Source organism: Galleria mellonella, unplaced genomic scaffold (assembly GCF_026898425.1).
Source record: "Galleria mellonella isolate WM207_F2 unplaced genomic scaffold, CSIRO_AGI_GalMel_v1 utg261, whole genome shotgun sequence".
Classification (NCBI taxonomy): Eukaryota; Metazoa; Arthropoda; class Insecta; order Lepidoptera; family Pyralidae; genus Galleria; species Galleria mellonella.
The window spans coordinates 933582-957548 of NW_026442057.1; the positions used below are offsets into that span (position 1 = coordinate 933582).

The 23967-nt window shown below is 34.3% G+C and overlaps 1 protein-coding gene across 12 annotated transcripts in view; it reads right to left on the minus strand.

Moving 5' to 3' along the window:
• Positions 1–23967, minus strand: part of LOC113510399 (nuclear factor 1 A-type) — a 72046-nt gene that overhangs the window by 13278 nt on the left and 34801 nt on the right. For 3 of the 12 annotated variants that reach the window (XM_052895020.1, XM_052895019.1, XM_052895027.1), the window contains exons 2-7: positions 11684–11839; positions 10079–10270; positions 8673–8880; positions 5705–5776; positions 2734–2829; positions 318–482 (exon numbers count right to left, since the gene is read on the minus strand). In XM_052895020.1, the coding sequence (XP_052750980.1) occupies positions 318–482; positions 2734–2829; positions 5705–5776; positions 8673–8880; positions 10079–10270; positions 11684–11839 (889 nt within the window). The remainder of the gene's footprint in view (positions 1–317; positions 483–2733; positions 2830–5704; positions 5777–8672; positions 8881–10078; positions 10271–11683; positions 11840–23967) is intronic. The other 9 variants (XM_052895030.1, XM_052895021.1, XM_052895024.1 and 6 more) reach the window with 8 other exon arrangements.

The window sequence follows — 23967 nt, forward strand, 5'->3', positions numbered from 1 at the left end:
CTAAAGGTGTAGCGTGCTTTGCAGAAAGTCGAACGTGGGATAGCGAGCGGGGCTATTGTGCCCAAACTTTAACTTGATGCCCTCCACCTGCTCGAAGAATCCGGCCCTGTTATCTGATATACTAACACTAAAATAATTTAATTTTAGCCACTGAAGCACTATGCAACAAAATAACCGATACTGTAACACACTACGCATGCAAGACGGGACTGACTCTAATCGCATTAATCCGGACTTCAGTATGCCCCCAAACAATTCGCTCCACTCCGACCCTGTCTTCTAGACTATTGTTGCTTGAATAATTCAACTTGACTTACTAAAACACTGTCCGACGAGCATAGCCGAGGGTGTAGCGCGCTCGGCGGGTGGATCGAACGCGGGCGGAGCAGGGCTGTTGTAGCCGCAGTAGTACCCGGACTCTAGCTTGATGCCCCCGCCCGACCCGCTCGGCGACTCCGACCCTGTCTCCTGGAGTATTGACGCTGGAATCATTCAATTTATGATTAATATAATAGAATTTCGTAGGTGTATGTAATTTACTTATATGAATGTTATGGACTTTTTAGTTCTTTTTATACGTTAAAATGGATAAATAATAAAATAAATAAAAATAAACTAAGCGTGGGATTTTGTGTTCTCTTAATACTTCTATATTTTTTACATAAACTCATATAAACTCAGTGTAAACTCAGTACAAAGTTTCGTCTCTTAGCACATTACACTGAGTTTACGCTGAGTTTTTGTGAAAAACATCTATTGATAGCTTAATTACATTCTTCAACAAATTTCACTATAATCTAAGTTTATCTTCATATGATTCAATTCTAAGTTCAACTTTAACCAATTTTATTTATAAAAGATAAGAAATGTCTAATAAAAAAAAATACAGCGAAAATTCGATAAGTTGCGTTCCTCAAAAAAGTGGTTAGAGTAAACGCATAAATTTAACATCACCGCCAACCGCATAACGGAATCTCAATGCATATTGTAAAAATTCCAATATTAAAAATTCGTGAGAGCTACAAACTTAGAACATGCAACACGAGAGCTACCGATCAGGTATCGCTTGAAAAATTTACTAACTCATTAACATAACAGCTCCTATCGTGCCTAATCGCATTTTTATTAAAAAAAAAAAACAAAATAGCGCTTCTATAATTAACCTTAGCACGGCACGATTTTTTTTTTTAGTAATAGTAATAAATTTATTTGCATTAAATAGGGCAGGTATCGGTGGTCTTATATTACGTAAAGTCTCGTGCCATTTCAGCCATCACAGTATAGCATGCAAATGTCCCATTTTGATAGGAACTGATTGATTTATGCCACAAAAGTGGCAAACAAGCATACAGCCCGTCTGATGGTAAACGGTCATTGTAGCCTATGGACGCCTGCAACACTAGGGGTGTCACGTGCGCGTTACCGACACTGAAGAAATCTTATACACACTCGTTGGAAACCCTATAATGTAGTCTTCAGGGAAAACCACGGCAAGGAGCTCATTCCACATCGTGAACTTTCGTAGAAGAAAACTCTTTTGAAAATGCATTGTGCGTGATCTTTTTTTTTTTTTTTGATTAGGGAATACTGTTTCTCTAAGTCTAAGAGCCATTTTTTTTTTGATGGGCGAAAATGGTATGGTAACCCCGCCTGCGCTAAGGAGATACGCTGGCGGAGCACCAGTGAAGGGTGATAGATGAGAATGAAAACAGGCCAGTTAGCCCATCATGATGAATTCATCAGGAATTAACCATGATAGTTTCCAGGGAGAACCGCGAGGAGTTCGATCTGGTTGGGTATATTGCTAGTATCTAAGAGCCATTTACACTTCGCTACTGGGATACAAAACATAATACTGTAAACAAAATAAACATAAAGGTATCAAAATTGTTTTTTCCATTATTGGTTTAATATTATTTATATTGATTTTATTTATGAATATTTTAGAAGGTGCACACCCATTTATTTCGAGCGTATGAGGATGAATTCCCTGTCGATGACGTCAGAAAACAGGAGCTGTGGGCATAATTTCGAATAATTCCTCAATATACGATAATGTGTATTTTATCATCACGATATTATAACAAAAAAAAACAAAATGTATGTAATTGTATGGTAAAGTTTTAATTTACCTCCACGACAGCCTACACGAACACGAAAATTTAAATCTCCATACAATTCTTAATAATATTATAAACTAACTACTTCCCGCAGCTATGCTCACGTGAATCAATACATATTGTGCTATGTTAAGATATAACCTATCAATATACAAAATTTCATTCGAATCCGTTTAGTAGTTTTTGCGTGAAATAGTAACAAACGTCCGTCCGCAAAATCCGTTCATCCATCCTTACAAACTTTCGCAATTATAATATAATATAGATATAAAAGTCTGTTTGTTTGTTAGCTTATAGCTCCTTAACGTCTTAACCAATCATAACGAAATTTGGAATAAATATACTATATGGGATGAAGAAGGATATAGACTAAGAAGGATATATATAGTTTTTATCCAGGTCAGTGAACCCCGATCATGCGAGCGAAGTCGCAGGTAAAAACTGGTAAAACATATTTTCTCTCTCATTATATCGATACAATAAAAAAGTGTAATACCGTACCATGTCACTATAAACTATAAAAGCGCTCATACAATTAACAACAGTAACGTAACAAATACACCCTGTATAATCCTAAATGTATCGTATTGCAGTGTGAAATATATGAACGTACCTTTAGACAACTTCCATAGTTCCTTCGAAGAGAAGACACCAGTTGCTAGAATAATATCGTTGCAAATTACACCGTTGTACGGATTGTGGCTATAGCCTGAAATTTATTTCAGACAATACAGTTATTATTATATTAATAGCTATAGCTGTCATCTCTGGAAACAAACTATGGAGGTGGGGACTGTCTAAACAGCGTAGGAAACCTGCCAGTCACACATATATGCCAAAAACATTGGCATTTTGATACACTATAATAAAAATAATATTTGTAAAAATTTGAACAGCCTGTATAAAACCATTTTTTTTATTTTGTCATATGTCCATGTCACTTACACTAAAAAAATGTAATATTAAAATTGTGTGTAAAGTTGACAGTGTTGAATGGCAAATTTCCTACAAATTTGTATTGAACACAAAACGTATCTAAGTATCAAATCTAACAATTAAAATGTACATTGTATGCATTGTATTGAATTGTGAAGTCAAATACTAAGATTATGTTATTACCAATTAATCATAACCTCAGAGTATAGCATAAGATTGGAGTGTAGCATGCACGGATGACAATTGTCATCGTGACAACTTCATCACTTTTACCAATTCTATGGAATGTTTTGACATGTCATACAGTCAGCAGCTATCAACTTGAAACAAACAACAGAAAATAAATCCTAAAATTAATAATAGTAAAATAAATAAATTATTATTTATTTATTAATTATTATTTATTTATTAATAAACACCCTACAAGTATGACAGAATTCACATGAAATCACATCCTAGTTATTGCCAATTCATAACATGCTCACGTGTCTCTTAATTTACTATTATAATAAAATGATCAATGTGTGTACATTGAGATATTTAAGAATAATTGGCATTAGAGATCTTAATAAGGCCAATAGATATCATAACAATAATTTTTAGAAATGTTATCTGTCTACCAAACTGGCTGTATGTTTGAGACAGTAGACAAAAACGACTGCGCCAAATTAAATAATTGTTTCTGAATATCTAAGTTAAAATATCTTTAATTTTATATGTCATCAAGAAGCAGCTACCTGCTTCCGAAATCTACGCATAAGAGGAAAAAGTAGTATACTACGAGTATATGCTTATGTATTTGACAAGTGTGATGAAGTTGTCAGGATGACAAATGTCACCTTTGCATGCTACTTAACTCTGAATTTAAAAATGTAATTCTAGTGACACAAAAACCATTCATACAAACATTATTGTGTATTTACAGTGATGAATTAAGTAATACGAAGCCACAACATCAATAATCAATAAAATACAGAAAACTGTAGACCTATTTATTCTAAAATCGATACTATTCTATTAAACTATAAACAATTTATTAAATCGTAATGATCTCGTGTTATTGCTACTTCAATTTAATTAAAGAAAAAATATTGTTTCAAATATTAATTCATATTTTAACGAAAATTTAAATGAGCATACATTTAACCACACTAAATGCATCCTTTAAACCGAACAAGATGAGTTTACTTCATCCAAAACAACAGAGTGAGTAAAATTCTCGAGTACATATGAACGTGTGATTGACATAATAAAAAAAACATTCGAACCCGTATTTACTATATTTATTATTCGAATTTAAAAAAAGAATGTAATTTTCTTTTAAATTTTCGAACACCGAATTCGGAGAGATTACTAAATGAGGTTCTATTTATAATAATTACAGATAGAATCCTAAGATTCACCTTTTTCAGTTCTTTCGGTGCATTAGTGCGGAGTTTGTAGCTTATACAGTGTTAGAATAGTATCGACATACATAAAGAGAAAAGAGTAAAAGAGAAAGAACACCAACTACGATACAAATAATATCAAACAGACGAGCAACGAGCAAACATCAAGTATTGTTTGCCATCTGAAAATAATTTAATTCCAGTAAAGCATGATAGGTGTGAGTGCAAGCCAATGCTGGGATTAACGTCAAATACCTCCAAATGTACAATAATAAATTTAAAAACATAACGACAGATACAATAAAAATTTTGTGCAAAAACCAATCACAAATAAGTTCCTCCGGATAATGTTTTGTGGCAATCGAAACATTTTCACTTTCTTATCTCACTTCTTATTGGATGTGATATTTAAAAATAGAAATAAATCTGTATTTTTAAATATAGTTACGTGATACGCATACGTTCTAGCTGTTATATTTAAATAGATACAAGACCTATAAAAATATGCAACTTTTTTTGGGACAACCTTATTTTATAGTCTTTTTTTATAATATAGAAGACAAACGAGCATGTAGGGCACTTGATAGCGTGGCGATGACACTTGATTATCACCGTCCATAAGCACCCGCAACTTCAGAAAAATTTGAAGTGCATTACCAACCTTTTAGGAATCAATTCGTACTATTCTTAAAGGTTTCATTGTAGTATCTGTTCGGAAAAGGAACAGTTTTTAGAAAAAGTCTTGGCACGGAGCTCATCCCAGAGCCTAAGTGTCCGCGGGAGAAAACTCTTCAGAAACCGCACTATACTTGACTAAAAATAAATAGGTAGTAGCAAAACTCTCGTTGATTCAATAATAATAACTACTTTGTTACACGTTTAAGTGCTAAATCATTAACTGTTTAAGAGCTTAATCAGTCAGGGCTTGCAAAGAATAGACAGCGCAGCAAGACCGTGCGTCTCGCTCACTCGCACATGTGTCAATAACGTTGTACCAGTTTGCAAAGCCGATGGAAAGACTGCGAGTGAACATGATCATTTCTTATAAATATCAGCAAGTATTATTTTTTGTTCGGAGAAACAAAACATCTAGATCGAATATGTATATTCTTAACTCTAATTTTTATATAATATCGAATACTAAGCGAAAGAAGTCGCGAGCGGAAGCGAGTGGAAAAAGAGTCGATTGCCACAAAACAGTAGGCAGAACACAAGACATCACGACACCGACTGTGCTCGGGGGCCGGGGTTGGGGGTTACCTTTGCTCTTAGCTTCGTGTTCGTTCTCTTTGTCTCTAGGAGTGTGAGGCGAGAGGGATCCGCTTAGGATATCTGAAACACATCGTACAGGTTATTACCAATCTTATAAAAGATCACATAAGGTTTATAATTAATAGCCTTGCGAGGGCGTATACGTTTATGCTGGGTTGTACCTGAGACATGGATAGAAATACACGACGCAGTATCACAATCAGAGCCGATTATTTTATGATTGACCTTGACACCCCCTATATCTCGGTACGTCGAGCACCGCCCAACTATGCCCACTTAGGGGGAAAGGGTTGTCAAATAACCCCATTACTAGCAATACGCCCTGTCAGGTAGACCTCCACGTGGTTCCCTCTGGAAACCATCGTGGTCGATTCTAGTTGAATTTGTCAGGATGGGCTAACTGATCTGCTTTCATCCTCGTCTATCATTTCTCACTGGTACCCCGCCGATGTATACCGATAACGCAGGCGGGGTTAACACGCCATTATCACTCATTAAAAAAAAATATGTCCACTTACAGTCGCTACTTAACACAATTTATACCACTACAAGAATAACCTGATAGAACCGAGACTCCAATGAATTTGGGTATAAAATTTACGTTCTTACTGACGACTCGCGTCCTATTAACAGCTAAATCAGTCAAGGCTTGCAAGCAACAAACAGCGCGGTGAGAGCGTGCGTCTCGACTGCTTTCACGTTTATCTCGTGAGTGATGTCGTTTAGTAACATCCTTACTAATATTATGTGACAGTGAGTTTGTTTGTTACTTTATAGCGTGTTAATGGCTTAATCAATCACTATTAATTTGATATACACGTGCTATATCGTCGTAGTCGTAGAATACTGACGGATCTTTATATGTAATATTTGTCAGATCCGTCAGTATTCTACGACTATGACGATATGGAACGTATAAGGGAATAGGCTACTTTTTTATATCCCAATCAGTAAAAGAAGGTCAGGCGACCGAAGTCGTGGATAAAAGCTAGTAGCTAAAATTTATATTTTTTTTCTACCACGATGGTGGAAAACGAATTTAATAAATGCTAATAAATTTGTGACTACCTTCATAACCTATGTAGGGTCTGAATTGAAAAAAAAATTTCGATGGCATTGGCATTTACAAAGAAAAGTGTGTGAATTGTCACTTCTGTCCAGTCTATTCATTCTTGTGATCATACCATAGATATAGATACAAACAGAAGGCGCAAATTATTTTAATTTATACGAAAATTAAGCGTATCAATACTGAATCACTTTCTATAAAATAAAAACTTTTGACAGTCTATATTTTTATAGGAAAAAAAAGTGATTAAACACATAAGTGAATTAAATATATTGGAGTTTGTGTTTCTAATTATAACTGGAAACATCTGTATCAGCTGTCGAAGTTCAAAAGACTAAATATTTTTAAAATAATCCAAAGACTTTGCACTACCAAAATAAACATAATAATCGATGTAGTTGCAGTTGGATTTTACTTTCGTTGTTTTATCAGCCGTTAGCTGTCCACTGCTGAACACAGCCTCCCTCATAAGGGGAGATGTTGCCAGTAGTTGTCACGCTTGGCAGGCGGTTTGGCAACCGCAGTGAGGCTTTAGAGATATATTAAGAGGGACGCTGCTGTCCATCCCTCGCCATCCCTTAGTCGCCTCTTACGACACCCACGGGAAAGAAGTAAAAAAATAAAAGTGAAAGTAAAATCGCCGGATAGAATAAGCAACCCCTTCCTTTGCCGTGGGTGTCGTAAGAGACGAGAAAGGGACGAGCGAGGGATGGGCGCCCCTCTTAAAACATCTCTGAAGCCTAACAGTGGCCAGTTAATGGCTGATATGATGATGATGATGATGATGATGATGATGATAAGAAATAAAATGTTGTTGTTAAATAATTATTTTGTTCAACTCGACAGATAATACGCGCATTTCCAGTATCCCAATAATATAATAAAAAGCTAGTAGTGTGAGCTAGTTCGGAGTGCTTTAGCGATTTAGTTTAGTGGGAGTGACAGTACGCGAACAATTTAAAGAATACCATACACAATGAGACTCGTAAACATAGAAGAAAGTTACATAATATTCAGGACATGAACTGATATCTTTAAATTTTCAAAACACCAATTAGGTGTTTTGAATTTTAGATTTAGTAGCGTTTTTTTTTTTGTTTATGTTTATAGTATTTTAATATAATAACTACCGGTTTAACTTACGTTTAATTAGTACGAGAAAGCTCGACTAGTTTCGGGACCATACCGTGATCCTTAATCATAAGCGGCTGTGATGTGAACGCGAATCTGACTTCAGAAACTAGTCAAGCTTCCTCGATCTAAGTACACGTAAGTTAAACCGGTAGTTATTACATTAAAATATAATGTGTGGTTACGAAACTTATGGTGACCATCGTCGATAAACATGAACAGCATCATGGATATTTCTGAGAACTCGTACCTTTATACTCTGTAATTTTAGTACCATATCCATTAAACTGACAGAGCCATTTAAGCATAGCTCTTTGGCAATAGAAATACAGTTTATTTTAAGTATCCAAAATAAAATAAAAAAAAAACTAAACAAAATAAACTAGTAAGAAACTGTACAAAAGTCATGTGCATGGACAGCTCTGTCTCACCCATGTCTCTACTAAACAACTTATTTGCATGGCTGCGTTTTGGATTGAAGCCTTAGATAAAGCTGTGAAATTACATGGATAAGAAACATTACACCATAGTCAAAAATGGCAACAAAATCTGTAAAATGTATGGTGCTGTTCATGTCTACATGTGAGAATTACCACTTCCCATCAGATATTCTGTTAATCACTCCGAGTTCCAAAAAACAAAACGTCTTAAATCACTCAGACACGTTTAGCTACTAAAAAAGATCACTCGCCACTAGACTATATAACTAAAGCAGTCCGTACTGGCCCAAATGTAATATGTAAGTGAGCGAGAGACCTGGCAGACCGTCGCTCCCATTACCATAGCTGTTGATAAAGTTGGCCAGGTATAAGTCCAGTTCCCTCACTGATACGTTGATGTGGTACGGATTGACGCACAACCCTGGCTGGGTACATTCTGGATGCTTCTCTAGCCTTTCCCCGTCTGTGCTTTCTAATGGTATCGCTTTGAACAGTATCACCATTACCAGGTCAAGACGCCACACCTGAAAACGTCAATAGGAGTTTGTCAATATAAAATAAACATACATGTTTATTACTACGTATTTCTTAATATAATAAGGGTGATAATGAAGCATGTGATCAGTTTTATGGTAAGCGATCACCCCAGTCGTATGTCAGCAAGTCGTAACTAAAAGCATAACAGTCCTCAATGATGGCAATGTATAGGGGTACTATGGGCATCCCAGTTCATTCTATGATACAACTGTTCATGTCTATAGGCGATGGTCACCACTTTCCACCGGATGGGCTTATTTGATCATTACATTTCCTTGCAACAGATCTTAAGACATATCTCACTACTCTACCAAAAATAACCAATGGAGAAGAAATTATTGCTAATGGGATCTTACGGCCCCTTTAATACAAATATACTTTATCAAGTCGACTTCCACTTAGTCCTGGAAATCAAATGATTAATTTCCTATGGGCCAACAGACCTAGTCTTATCCTCACTTATCAACCCTCACTGGTGCCCTGCCAGCGTATACCAATAGCGCAGTTCCTTATCATTCTATTTTTACCCATTAAAAAGAACAAACCAGAAACAAATTATTATTATACCACAATCACAAAATAATTTATAGAGACACAAAAACTGCTTACTGCCGGTAAATATAGGTGTAACAGAAGTAAAAATCTCCTCTCTATGGTGATGAAAAATACAACATATCAAGCACTCCTTTCGCCATTCCAAGACGTCGTAGACAACTAGGGAATGTTCAATGTACCAGTGCAAAGGAGGAATCACGCCCAAAATGTCATAAAGAGCAACTAGAAGAACAAAGTACGATTCAAAACAAAACGGTATACGAAATTAGCGTAATTACAGCAGTACTATGGTCCTTGGAGAGATCCGAGTCCAGAAATATGACGATAATTTTGTTTTTTATAAACGTTAACCCCAATTCCGCTATTGGATTACGCTGGTGGAGATCCAAGGATATTGGAGGAGATATTGGTGAGAGGTCAAGTCAGTAGACCCACTAGAGATTAACCATTATGATTTCTAGAAGGATCTTTAACTTGACAGTGCATATTACCAACAATAGGACAGTTACCATTTTATACCATTAGCATAGGCAGGTGCATTATTAAGGGAATCTGTGGGATTTCCAAACCCCAATAACACAGTTCTCGCTTCAGCTACAATGAGTTGTTCTGGCGACGATGAGAACCAACCTTGTCAGCCTGCCTGAGGCAGTCTATCCTCCGCATCTTGCCTTTCTGATCGGGGTTGGATAGTACGCAGACAGCCGGCCTCTTGCCCGTGATGCTGAGCACGAAGTCCTCCCGGCAGTCTTGCGTAATGTCCTTGCGCAGTTTGCCCAGTAAACGAGATGCCCATTTTTGTTTGACTTCAGCTTTTTCGTTCTGAAACCATATGAATAGAATTTTTGAAAATAATATTTAACCCGTATTACTTGTATATTTCTTTTGTATGTAACTTTCTATAAGTGAAAGATCTTTTAACATCGATTGAGTACTTTTTGAGTTTATTCGTTAAAAATAAACAAACAAATATTCACACCTTTCCTCTTTATAATGTGTTACATTAGACTGACGTTCCGGCCCGGCTTCGCACGGGTGGACAGAATTTTCGAGAAAAACATATAGCCTATGTTACTTACTGATAATATAGCTTTGTATAGGTGAAAGAACTTTTAAAATCGGTTGAGTTTTTGAATTTATCTACAAATAATCAAATCATTTCTTTTTATAATATTATTGTTACAGATTGAATATTATAATGCTCCAACGGAGAATTAATCTGACAGCATTTTAACTTGGATCAGTCAAGTCTATTCGGGCCATAGAAATTTTTACAATCTCTTTTATTAATATAAGCAATTGTATTTTTATCAAGTGAATCCGTTTACTTCATATAATATTATGAAACACTAATGTGACAAATGTAAACTTAAAACGGTGCAACTTAAAATACTCTTGTATATTTCATACAAGAGTATTTTATTTATTTATTTGAAAATTACTCACCACACTTACAGTTTCCCAAAACGTGTAGTGAGCCATAGTTTTATTTTACAAACTTACAAATTTTGTACAACATTTTAAAAATATATTTATTTTGTCATTAAATATATCAATATCTGGCTGCTGAGCAATCAGAGAATTGAGCAGAGAAATAGCTTGATAAGTGTTTTAAGTGATATACAAATTATTCGATCGATGTATTGTTATTATGTAAAACCATTTTCATAGATAATAGATAACACATTTTTTTATATATATATATTTAGATAGGCTACAATCTATCTTTGTATTTCTTTGCATATCTTTTTATTTATTTAAATAACTTTATTGACCAAAAGAAAATATGTTACAAAAGAGAGAGACCAAACTTAAAATGGCAAATAAACTGACAACCCACCTGATGTCGCATAGGCGATGGTTACCACTTTTTGTCTACAGAGACGTTAGCAGTACCATGGACATAACAGAGTATACTGTTTCACCCATAATACTCCCCATGCGTTGCCATTCCTGAGGACTCAGGTGTTATTCCTCTGTACCCTGTAAATTCACTGCCGTATCCCACCCTTCAAACCGAAATACAGCCATGCAACCCACATGCTTCACGGTAGAAACACGAATGACACAGAGGTGCCCAAGCAAACGACTTTTCTACAGTCTCCCTCTGGTATGAGATATTTTTTTTTACAACACAGGGGGCAAACGAGCACGCGGCTCGCCTGATGGTAAGTGACCACCGCCGCCCATGATCACTAACGGTATTTTAAGAGGGACGCTATACCAATTGTTTACCTGTAATTCATACTTGGTGTGCCGCTCCTCCTCGAGACTCATGCGCTTCTCGTGTTTCTTGTAATATTTCCGTTTGGCCGCTTGTAAATTGAACCACGTGTACGAAAAGGACTTTACAAAGGGCATCAGGGCCTCTATGAACGGATGGAACTCGTCCTGCGAACATTCAATTGGAAACATGTTCAGATAGCATTAATTGTACACTTGTTTTTTTCCCACTTGTCACATTTGGTAAACAAACTTGAAATCTCTGGAGAGTTCATACCGAAGGTTACCGACATGTGGCTATACTAGCATTATGTATCAATTCTCAACAACAGTTTCCAATATTTCTTATTAATTATTGTAAATTATTATGTTAGAATTCGAATTAAACATGTTAATCGTCCAATGATATTCTTATTGCTGCAGAAAATTTTAATTTTGTTCACAAAAAAGTACCTTAAAAGTTCGGAAGCATAATGAAAAGTGAGTGTTAAATTGTAAAAATTTAAATGCAACGTATTTTTGGCGTAACCTTTTAGTTCACTTTAAGAGTAGGTACTTTTGAAAATATAAATTAATTATAAATATTGAAAATTCAATTGCTTTTGAAAATTAACAGATAACTTCGATTTTGGCACACTTCGGCATACCTCAGTATGAATGCTCTTAATTACTAAAAATATTAAAGACAAAATTCTATGGCAGGTAATAATAATTATATATAATCACTAGAACATTTTATTAATGAATATTTCAATAAAAAGACATGTCAAGAATCTATACTAAAAATGACAAGTAAAGAAAAATTACACATATATTGTAAATAACTGCTATTGGCGCCCAACGTGGGACTTATCAAAAAAATATTTATTCAAATTATTTCTTGTTTAATTTAAAATATATATATACACTAATTCTAATACTCGTATATTTAAGAGAATAATCTGTTAAAATGGAAATTTTATTGAATTAAAGAAAACTAAGTATTTAAAATTTAATATGTTTTCTATACATATAAGTATACACCATTTGAAATAAAGTGCCAATATGTAACATTGCACACAGAAGCATTCGCAAATTAACTAAAAGAACAATACAGCTTTATAGAATCAACTTGATCTTTTATCACACATCAAATAAATTAACATAATAATAAATACACACTCGTGAAAAATCATTGTCATCCATCATCTTCCGTCCTACGAGTATTATGGGATAGTAACACATAACATTATGTACCATATGTTTTTTCTCTTATCTATCCTTTCTGTAAAAGGATAGGCAAAGGAAACGAAGCCTTTACAGTCTAGTTCGTCTTAGAATTTCCTTTATAATAGCAAGGTTCATAACAAATCTTTTTAACCGTATTCTTAATTTTTTTTTTGAGATATATTATAGTGGATAAGAAACGATAAATATAATAAAATATTAAGTTCCCGTCGTCCAGTTAAAGATAGACAAGAGGGATATTATATTATAGATAGTAGAGAGAGACCAAGACATAATTACATCAGGCAGATCAAGGAAGGAGTTGGTGTTGTGTCGTATCAAGAGGTGAAGAGACTCGCTGAAAATCGTAGTGAGTGGCAAGAGCTCCACCGACAAGAGCGCAGCTCTCAAATAGAAAAAAGTTATAAATGATAGGTATTTTTTACATGGACAATTAACTGACGATGCACAAAACATGTTATCCTAGCGTTTTGACCAGGCGATTGGTCCTGTTTCGTGAGGAAATAAACAACAAACATATAGGTGTACGAATGGTATATAAATGGTCAATATTATATATTTTTTCTCAAACATGCTTGGAAATGTGAGCATTATTTTGACAATCTTCTTCAAGATAAATCAAAATTGCCGTACTGGCCAGATACATGCGGGCAGCGGCCGGCAAAAGTTGTATGAAAATCCATATCTGTCGTGTTTTGCGGCCAGATAAATTACTATGTAAACTCATATCTGTCCTGTAATTTAAAAATGGATTGACCTTTTACTTCTAAACATGGCTACCAAGGAGGTAACTAATAAAAGGTTTTACTTAAATTCCGGACTGGCTTGCAAATAGAAAGCTGTTTATTTTGAAAAAAAAAAAACAAAGGAACATTATGGCGCGTGAAAAATTATTATTGTTTGTTATTCGTCATTGAACTTAAAAAGAAAAATTGTGTTTTTGATTTCCGCGCATTGTTTGAGAACAGTACTATACAAGCCTTGGCCACAACTAGGCATTGATGGACTCACGTATGTGTGCCTCGGCTACACCTCGGCCCACATTTGCACGTTGGTCCATCAATGCCTCAGTTGCTGGCCGCTGCAGTAATGTACTAATAACACAATGATATTTACTGTGAAACTTGCACAACATTATTCTTTTGATCAGGAGCACAGTGTTGCTTCCTAATTTCGTTCTATAACTAGGCGATAGCGCAATAAACACGGATCAAACGAAGGCGTAAATCTTACACAGGATATTATTCCTATCAAACATTTAAAACCACATAAAAATTTCATTAACCAACTGGATCAATTAAACCAATAAATATGGGTCAACCTGTTAGGATTTCTAACATTACGCTGTTTATAATAGTTACAAAAATGTTAATAAAGTATTACATTACAGGAAAATTAGAAGCACGCTATTTATATTTTTTATGCAACTTAGAATGGAAAACAACTAATAATATATAATATATAAAACGAAATAGATAAAACGAATTTAAACTAAGTTTTTTCCTGACCCTACTTAACCAATTTTCATTTAGAAAATTTTGTTTGAAAAATTTAACAAATTTTAATCGAAGCATTTGGCGTTCCATTGTTTCTGCCTACCCTTATGGGAGACAGGCGTAACAGATATGTATATGTATATGTATGTAAAATTTTGTTTTTCAAAATATTTACCTGAACGATATAAAGTATCTGAATCGTTCAATATTATTAATTATTGTTTACAATTCCTTACAAGAACAAAAAAGATTGCGTGAAAAATCACACTAAGGAAAAGATACGAGACCTTATCGCCAAAAGGGATACCTCCAGGCAACCTCAAGCAGAATCAAAACCCTGAATCATTATGTCGATTATCATAAATCATACATTCTTCTCATCCTTTGACCTATTTCGCTATCTAAAAGAAAAAAAAATATTTGCATGAAGTCATGTCAAAAAGCTTGTTAATTCGTATTCAATGCGCGCGCCTCGAACAAATAGTGTATTGTAATGCGTTGATTCATAACGTAATGTATGCAAATGTGCCGATGTGATTTACGACGAGGTACATTCTCCTGGTAAACGTAAAATTCCAACACACTGTTTACCGAAATTTCTCGGAATATTCCGAGAAATCGAAGGAAAAAAGTCTACTGTGTCTCCGTCCAATAATAACAGACAATAATGCCACACAGCCGAACAAACACACCAAGAGCGCTGACAGCTCGGCCTGACAATGCTTGTCTGTGATCTATGAATCCAAAGATTGAATCAAAGAATAAACATTGGAAATTTCAAATTCATCATTTAAAAATGTTTCTCTCTTAATTGTTTTTATATAAGTACTACTAACCAGAGGGAGACTTTGTACAAAAGTCGTTTGCTTGGATACCTTTGTCCCATTCGTGTTTCTACCATGAAGCAGTTGTGTTTGCATGACTGTGTTTCGATTTAAAGGGTGGGATATGGCAGTGAGTTTACAAGCATCATCAGGCCGAGGCAACATCTTAGTCCTCAGAATTTACAACCCATGGGCAAAACAGTATAACTCTATTATGTCCATGTTTATATCCATAGGCAACGGTTACCACTTTCCATCAGGTGTGTCGTCAGCTTGTTTGCCAGTCTAAATTATATAAATAAACCTATAATCGTGTTCCGTTAAATCCCAATTGTGAATTTAATATAGATTCTCACTTCGTACTTTGGACGTTATGGAAAGCCGTTATCCGGCAAACGAAAATCTGTTGGCACAATTCTAAATACCTACAACCGAGACAATTTAGAAAATTGTTTCCTAAATTAGACCAAGAGATAGTCAAAACCGGAGCCTCATTTACACAAAATAACATACCACTGCACTACAAAGTTCATCACACTAACGAAATATTTATATGTTCCGCAAGAAAAAGCATCTTCAATCGTGAATGCATTGATACGATAAACGATATCATGTGTCGTAGATTGCTTTTTTACTTTAGGCTTAGAATTCACTTCGCAAAGAGCAGCTTTTTTTACGCTGCAATGAAAAACGACAGCTCCAATCGTCACAAAATTAAAACTTGACCAAGTACCGAGTAAACCACATCCACTTCAAATTGATTTGCGCAATTCAGTTCAAGATTGGCATTGTACTGTGTATCGTAGTCAAAAATGCGTCCTCTTCTTTTGGAAATCGCTTGAAAAATAATCATAACTAATATGCAATAATAACTATGCTATATTATAGCCAGGAGATTCCGTGACGTCACACAAAGGTCCTGCCTGCCAAGGGGGCACCCAGCAATGTTTGGCAGAGCGACGGAGCGTCTGCGGCGGCAGCCAACTGGCTGTTGTGGCTAGACCTTTGTTTGTATTGGAAAATGTTGGAGCGTACGTTTTATTCATACGATCTACGGTGTGAATGGAGGAGCCAAGTGGTCTTTTTACCTGACTGCCAAAGGAAAAAGGGTAGTGTGGTTTAAATTTAGGTTTTTATTATATCCGGATCTTTGGCACATCGACCTCATGACTTGTTTTCTTAGATGTTTCTTGTACATTTTCTCTAGAAATACTGTTTAAATTGGTCTGATTGTAAAGTATTAAATACTGTCATTGTTATATTACAATAAGTAAATAATATTTCATAATAAATGTAAATATATACATACTAAATAGAAAAATGAGCCTTTAGTCTATATGGCAAAAGGAGTGGCAAGCGGTGTCCGTTTTCGAACAGTAAAAATAAAATATATAATATAAAGACTTAGATATACCCTCAGATAAATTACTAATCATTTTAATTAATACTACAGATAAAAAAATAAATTTATCTACTATAGAGATTATATAGATTCTACAACTACTCATAAGGGAATCGTTTGACGTCGATTAGTATCTGAAGATACTTTACGATATGTTATCTGTACCACATGTGATCTTAGATCAAGCTCTTTAATAGTTTTGTACGTAGAGCGATATCCTAAGGGTACTTCTATCTGATCTTCATTAATTAAAGCTTGTCCTGAAGATCCAACTGTATTGCTTACTTCCATTGCCTTTCCCACTGTGGATAAATTAATACTACCACTACCAAAGGTTATTTGTAAAAGGTTTCCCTAACTATAGGACCACCTTTTGTATCTATAATTTTATCTATATCCTGTCCTACGATATTATAATTTCTAAAGTTTTTAAGTTTAATATATAAATAAAAAAGAGTTTCATTCCAATATTTCATTGCAATATTCCAAATGGACACTTTAACCAATGGTAAAGAGCACTTCAGTACGTCTGCCCCATTTATGTTTCTGCTGTAAAGTAGCTGTACTTGCATGGTTGTCAGTTTTAATATTAGGATTTTTTTTTATACAACTTAGAATGACAAACAAGCTGATGGCCCACCTGATGGAAAGTGGTAACCGTCGCCTATAGACATGAGCAGTACCATGCACATAACAGAGTATACTGTTTCGCCCACGATACCCCCCATGCGTTGCCATTCCATTCCATGCCATTCAGATGTTATTCCTCTGTACCCAGTAAATTCACGCCATATCCCACCCTTCAAACCGAAACACAGGATATGGCAGTAAATGTACAAGATATGGAAGCATAACACCTTAGTCCTTAGAATTGACAATGCGTTAAGGGCCCGTGACAGTTACAGTATATTCTGTACTATCTATAGTACTGCTTTTGTCTCTAACTGACAGTCGCTACTATCCATCACATAGACCGACTTCTAGTTTGTCATACCAATTCGAATGTGAAAAGATACCAATTACCAGTAATAGGTATGACGGTCTATATCCAAATCATAGACTTAGTACAACTTGTTTTTACGTACTATACAAATAAAGAAAGTAGATAGTATCTCTCAAATGTCACCTTTATAGTGTAAATAATAGCCGTGGAAAGTGGGTATTTCCATTAGTAAGCGGATTTTACGCTAGTGTGGCTGTTTACGAGTATACTTGTATGTTAAAATATATAATGATTGTTTGGACATATCGCACCGCAAACAATTCATATTGCGACATAAAATACTCAAGGTTTTCTTGTAAACCAGAACTAAAAAAAGTTCGTCAATGTATATCACTCGCAAAATTTCAAATAATTTCCAAAATAAGATTCTCAATTTGATTTTATTGTTTATAATTTTATTTTCTATATATCACAGGATATTTTATCCAATTTAGCACAGATTTTAATGATTCTTTATGCAATTGAAACGAAATCTCTAACTAACTTAGATACGATTTAATTAGGTTTTATTTAACAATGTATTGAATGGACAAAATCAAAGAGGGAGAAAGGATTGAAAACTATTCTCACAATTACACTACGTGATTGAATCTTTGGAATGATAATACCTGCAAAAAAGCCAAAGTGAAAGATAGAGTCTAAAGATCAATTAACTAGTGCAGCAATGCACCAATATATTGCACAATATTGTAGTTCATTATAGACAAGCAATTAGAATTAAATAACCATTAAAATAACAAAAGTAACATAAACTGAAAGACATGGTTAAATACTGAATTTAACTGTTTTCAGAGTCTAGACTGTGTCTTTAAAACTATATAGAAAGAAACATCTTCACAAAACATATTCCATATAGAATGCGAGGCCAAAAACTTAGCGAAAGATGGCCCCCGTAAAACTATCACAATACGCGAACGATAAGATGCGAATATTTGGCAAATATATGAACAAGATGCTGAATAGTAGAATTGTTGGCAAAGGTACCGAATCGTAGTGGATTCACATCGCGATCTAGTGTTTCACGATGATATCACTCTGGGAATTACGAGTTTTCATAACAGTAAATGCCAGCTGGTTTTTCAAGCGACTTCCAAAAAAGAGATGCTCTTTAATTTGTCCATATATTTTTGTTTATAAGAGACGAGAATTAACGTGATCATTTAGGTAAACTATGATAATTTACCTGGGTTATATCGACGTTTCGACCAAGTTACACCGGCCATGGTCAACTGATGTAAAGCTGTCATGTTATCAGTAAAAATTTTAAAATCTTGCTCGAAAACTAGAGATAATTGTTCTATTGAAAAATAAAAAAATCGCGTCTTAATAATGCTACGTGGTTTGAAAGTAGATGAAGTAAGGGATATAGATAAGAATAGAAGCCTTTGGCATAGAGTTCTCTTTACCTATCCCGCAAAAGAGTTGAGTGAAGATAGATGAAAACACTGCTTGACTAAGGAGATTAATGTTATTTCATATGCCAATAAAAGTGGAAAATTTTCAAATAACCAACCAGGTGATCCTAGAGATGATACTGCCCGCCTGGCAATGTGAAATCACCAAACAAGTAATATATTTGATTGTACCTTTTAAGAACAAAAAGTCACAAAATAGAAAGGCTAATAAATTATTTGAGTAACAAAACATAATTTCTTTACATTTTTGAGTTAACTAGAAACAATAAACATTTCATATAGTAAAACGTGCCAAACAAGATCCTGTCAGTGTGTTTACAAACAATAGTTAATACCTAGTCACAGGAGTAAAACTGGAATACCTTATCGAATCAAACAAACTATTAGGACAACATCCAACTAACGGACCATGCCAAAACACTGGAGTGCGTTCACCCCGAAGATTTTGGCGGCAAATCGGACCATTCTGACGTTTCCTTTATTATTATATTTTTTTCTGTCTTTATTTCGTAGCGGTCCAATTTATTTTATAGATATTGGCTCTGGTTCATTGGGGATGCCCGCCTGGACTTGGCCGTGGCACCGCTTGGCGTGCCTAACTGGGTCGGCTACGTCACACAGGAGTACTGGCCAAAATCACGGTACACGCGGAAAGACGCCGAAAAAAAGTTATCACGCAACACCGGCCGCCATCTTGCCACGCGCCGTTTTGGCGCGCAACAAGTGATAGGTACCTTCGTATCGCATTCGTTTAAAGGACAATGCACGTAATTTTACAATAAATTCTATTGTTGTATGTGGAATGCTAAAATGTTCCGATTATATGCATTTAGGTACTTAAACAGTATGCACATGGAATTCATGCGAAAGATTGTTTGAATTTACAAAGATGCAAAATCGCTGCTTTGTTTGCTAAGCTTTCTAGAACTTTATTGGCATATTTAGAATCGAAACATAATTTATACACACTTGAGTATAAAAGTTTCGTTTGTTATTATAATAATCAAATCAATTGTAAAAGACAAAATTAGGAAAGTCAGATTAACCCTCGTAACGAATTCACCAGGAATTAATCAGAGAGAGCTTCCAGAGAGGACTATGTGACGGTTAACCTAATAGAGTATAGTTATGGGGCAGCTAAGTTCCGCTACTACCAATTCCCTATCCCCCATTCTTATGCCATAGGTGGACCTTTTTTACACGACATATGACCGAGGGCAATCTTCAAGGTTCGGTCAGGATGGTGCCCTGATCGAACCTTAAAGATTGCCCTTCTTCTTCTTCTGAGTTATAAGATTCGACCTTTGACCTCGTACCATAATCAAGCAGCATCCAACTGATATGTCAAGTAATCATAATCATAGACTAGTAGACCTGTTCTTGAATATTCATTATGTTATAAGATTTAGATCAAGCCCAGCTAAATATGATAACCCATAATAGACAAGTTTATTGCATAAAGACGAGAAATATGACTTCGAATAAACAGTAAAGATGTAGAAGAAGACTGACTGATGATTGTAATCGTATGCAGAAACTCCAAGTGCATAGAAATGATTATGCTTGAAGTTTCATTGCATGATAGAGTCAGAAATGATGATATCCACAGAAGAACCAAATTAACCGATATAGAACGAAGAACAAGCAAACTGAAGCGACAATAGAACGTCGTATACCTTGAAGAACTGATAACCGATTGAAAAAACATTTGTAGAGTGGCAACCCCGTACAAGCAAATGTAATATAGGACGATCTTGCACTACATGTAGCGATGACTGCAAATCCATTGCTTTGAAAAATGCCCAGAACCATTTTTTATGGAAATCATGAGGTTTACATTGGTGATGATAATGATAATGATAACCAAGTGGTAAACGTTCGTATTTTAGTAAAATAAGAGAAATAATAATAGAACAATAATGAAGGATACCATGGATATTATATTATGTCTATAGAGACAGTTACCGCTTTCCATTAGACGAGCTGTAAGCTTGTTTGCTATTTGAAATAACATAAATATCAGACAAACTAATCACTCAAAAAGAAACCATATAAGTATATGGTAGTGATATGATTTATTTATTGCACAGCCTAATCACATCAAATGGCAACAAATCTATTTACAATCTGAGTTTACGACTGACATCGTAAAGAGTGGTGTCAGGAAATAAACTTCGGTTGTCGGTTCTGTTTATAGCAATTATGTAACCATTAAATCAATACATTACACTCGGCAATGGATTACTTTTCGTAAGCTCAAAAATTTCTCAAACAATATTAAAAATAAAGACTTATTCTCAGTTGCAGTAACTCCTGATTTATATATGATTTATATAAAATCAATACATTATAAATTCAAATCATCTTTATTCAAATAGTTTACGAGCTCTTTTTGATCGTTATTTTTTTTTAATTCTACACCGCCATTGCTTACTTTTTGTAAGTTCACTAACTGCTCAAACAAAATAAGAAATCAGAAAATATTGAAAATTAAAAAAATAAACCCATATGTAATAGCAGTACATCTTGATAATAAATTTAATTATTTTAATTATAAGGTAGTTATATTTATTCTCTAAATGTTTATTTATATACAGAGGGCCTACCATGAAATATTTTCCGAAATTTCGGGCACGAACGAAACAGAAATTTCATGTTAAAATTACATAATATATGCCGTTTAAAATTATTAAAAATGTTAAAATATCGTTCTTCTGGACTATTAGGATAGGATTTATGATGAACAAAATGTTAAGCTTCATTTACTGGGTCGATTTTGGTACGAACAAAAACACGAAATTGAGCGCGAAATTTCGGATTTTCGTTTCATGGTAGACCAGCAGAACATTACAAGCTCTTATGTTATTATTTTTATTTTGTAGTCATAGATTAAGTATAGTATTCTATATACTTGCAGTAACTGTAAATTTTTTTTTTATTTTTTAATGGTTTTTAAAACAAATAGTTTTACAATTCTCCTTTTTTTACGACAATTTTAAACTATAAAGTCGCCATTTTTCATTACGTTTAAGAACAAAAAGAAACTACTTTAGAGAAGAAATATCTAATCTAATTACGTAAACACGCAACAATAATAGTATATTATACTATTGTTGCTTTAAAACTTATCGGTCCAGGGCATCTACAATGCACCTTGTTGTTTACGGATACATTCACAACTGAGCTTTATCCGGGCAATGGTTTTTCAGAAAATTTTAGATTTTATGTCGTATATAATGTTACCTTTCTTATAAACCTACCTTAATAGGTCAAATGTTATATCTCCTACATTCTATCCCCAAACCGAGAGCCCAGAAGAACTGGCAAAGAACTCGACTATTGCTGTTTTCGAGCAAAAATTTAAATTTAAAACCAATCTTAGAGGTTTCCAATCAATCTGATGGTAACGATTTAAAAAAAAAAAACGTTTTCATTACACACTACAACGCATGTTGAAACAGGCGTCGTGCATTTTATTACCACAAAATGTACTAGCATGTATTTATAACTCATCGCCGTTTGAAGACCAGTAACAGCTGAACTGTTGTGCAGAAATAGAAAATAGTTTCAAGAACTAAAGTTGGGGCTCTGTGTTAAGCGGGAATTGCATATTAAATACACCATGGTTTAAAGAATGGGATATGATAATGAAATTAGATGGTACAGAGTCATAACACATCTTAGTACTCAAGAATGACAACGCATAAAGGGTATCGTTGGCGACATCCATCAGGTAGACTATCAAACTATTCGCCATTCTAAGTTGCATAAAAAAACCTATAAACTATTTATGCCATTTGACCATAAGAGAGAAATTGTTTTACTTGTATAGATAAATACATGTACAAAAGCATATTTGACGTAAAGTATTGAATCAGAATTCCTATGAAGCATTTATTTATTTATTTATTTATTTATAGGATTACCAACATAAGATACAGCTAAACATTTTAGTACAATACACTGGTAGATTAGATATAACTGTTCTTACATTTATAGGCGACCACAGCATGCCTTGTGTTTGACAAACATTAAAATAGAATTAAATTATTAAATGTCATTAAATAAGTAAAAATATTAACAATATTAATAATAACATAATATAAATAATGGTAATTGTAATGTAATTATTTTAAATTATAAATAAATATATTTATATCATATTTAGAGGATCTGTCGCCTAATTAGATAAAAAGCATCTAACTGTTACATGATAGTATAATAGAAAATATTTAGATTATTAACTTTTTCAAATGTAAGAAGTACATTTCGGAAATACATGACAGATTTACTATAGGTAATAAATAGATTACCATTACCATCATTGGATTCAATTAATATATACGCCATGGCAACTAACAGGAATCTAACAACATCCCTTGTACCAAAACCTATCAAGATTTTTAAAGCCATAACTGTGCAGAAGTACTAAAAGAACGTACATCCACAAAACGGCATCTGCTTATCTTTAAAACTCACACAGAGAAAAACAGTTTTTCAAAAAACCCATCCCGCAATCGCTTCCACTCGCATCGTTGAATTATCAAATGCAATCCGACCTTCTTGCTAAAGCTAGAGAGAATCGATTCATTCAACCTCAATGTTAATACAATCTTGATGTTATTTGTCTTCATATCTTTGTATTAAATTGTATTTATTAAATTAATAGAGAAAATAATTTGTACATTCAAATAAATCCTGCAGATTACTACAATAAATTTAATCTAACCCACGTCTTGAATTTAAACAGTATTTTTCAGTCATCGACGTTTACCGTCTCTTAAAATACGAGTACGTCCTTTAAATCATTTTAAGGTCCCAACAGTACCAATACGATTTAAAAATAAAGTATACAAAAATAAATTTTGCTCTTTTGAAGGCTAAACAATAAACGGAGTTGTGGCTCTTTTGTGTTACTATAACTTACAT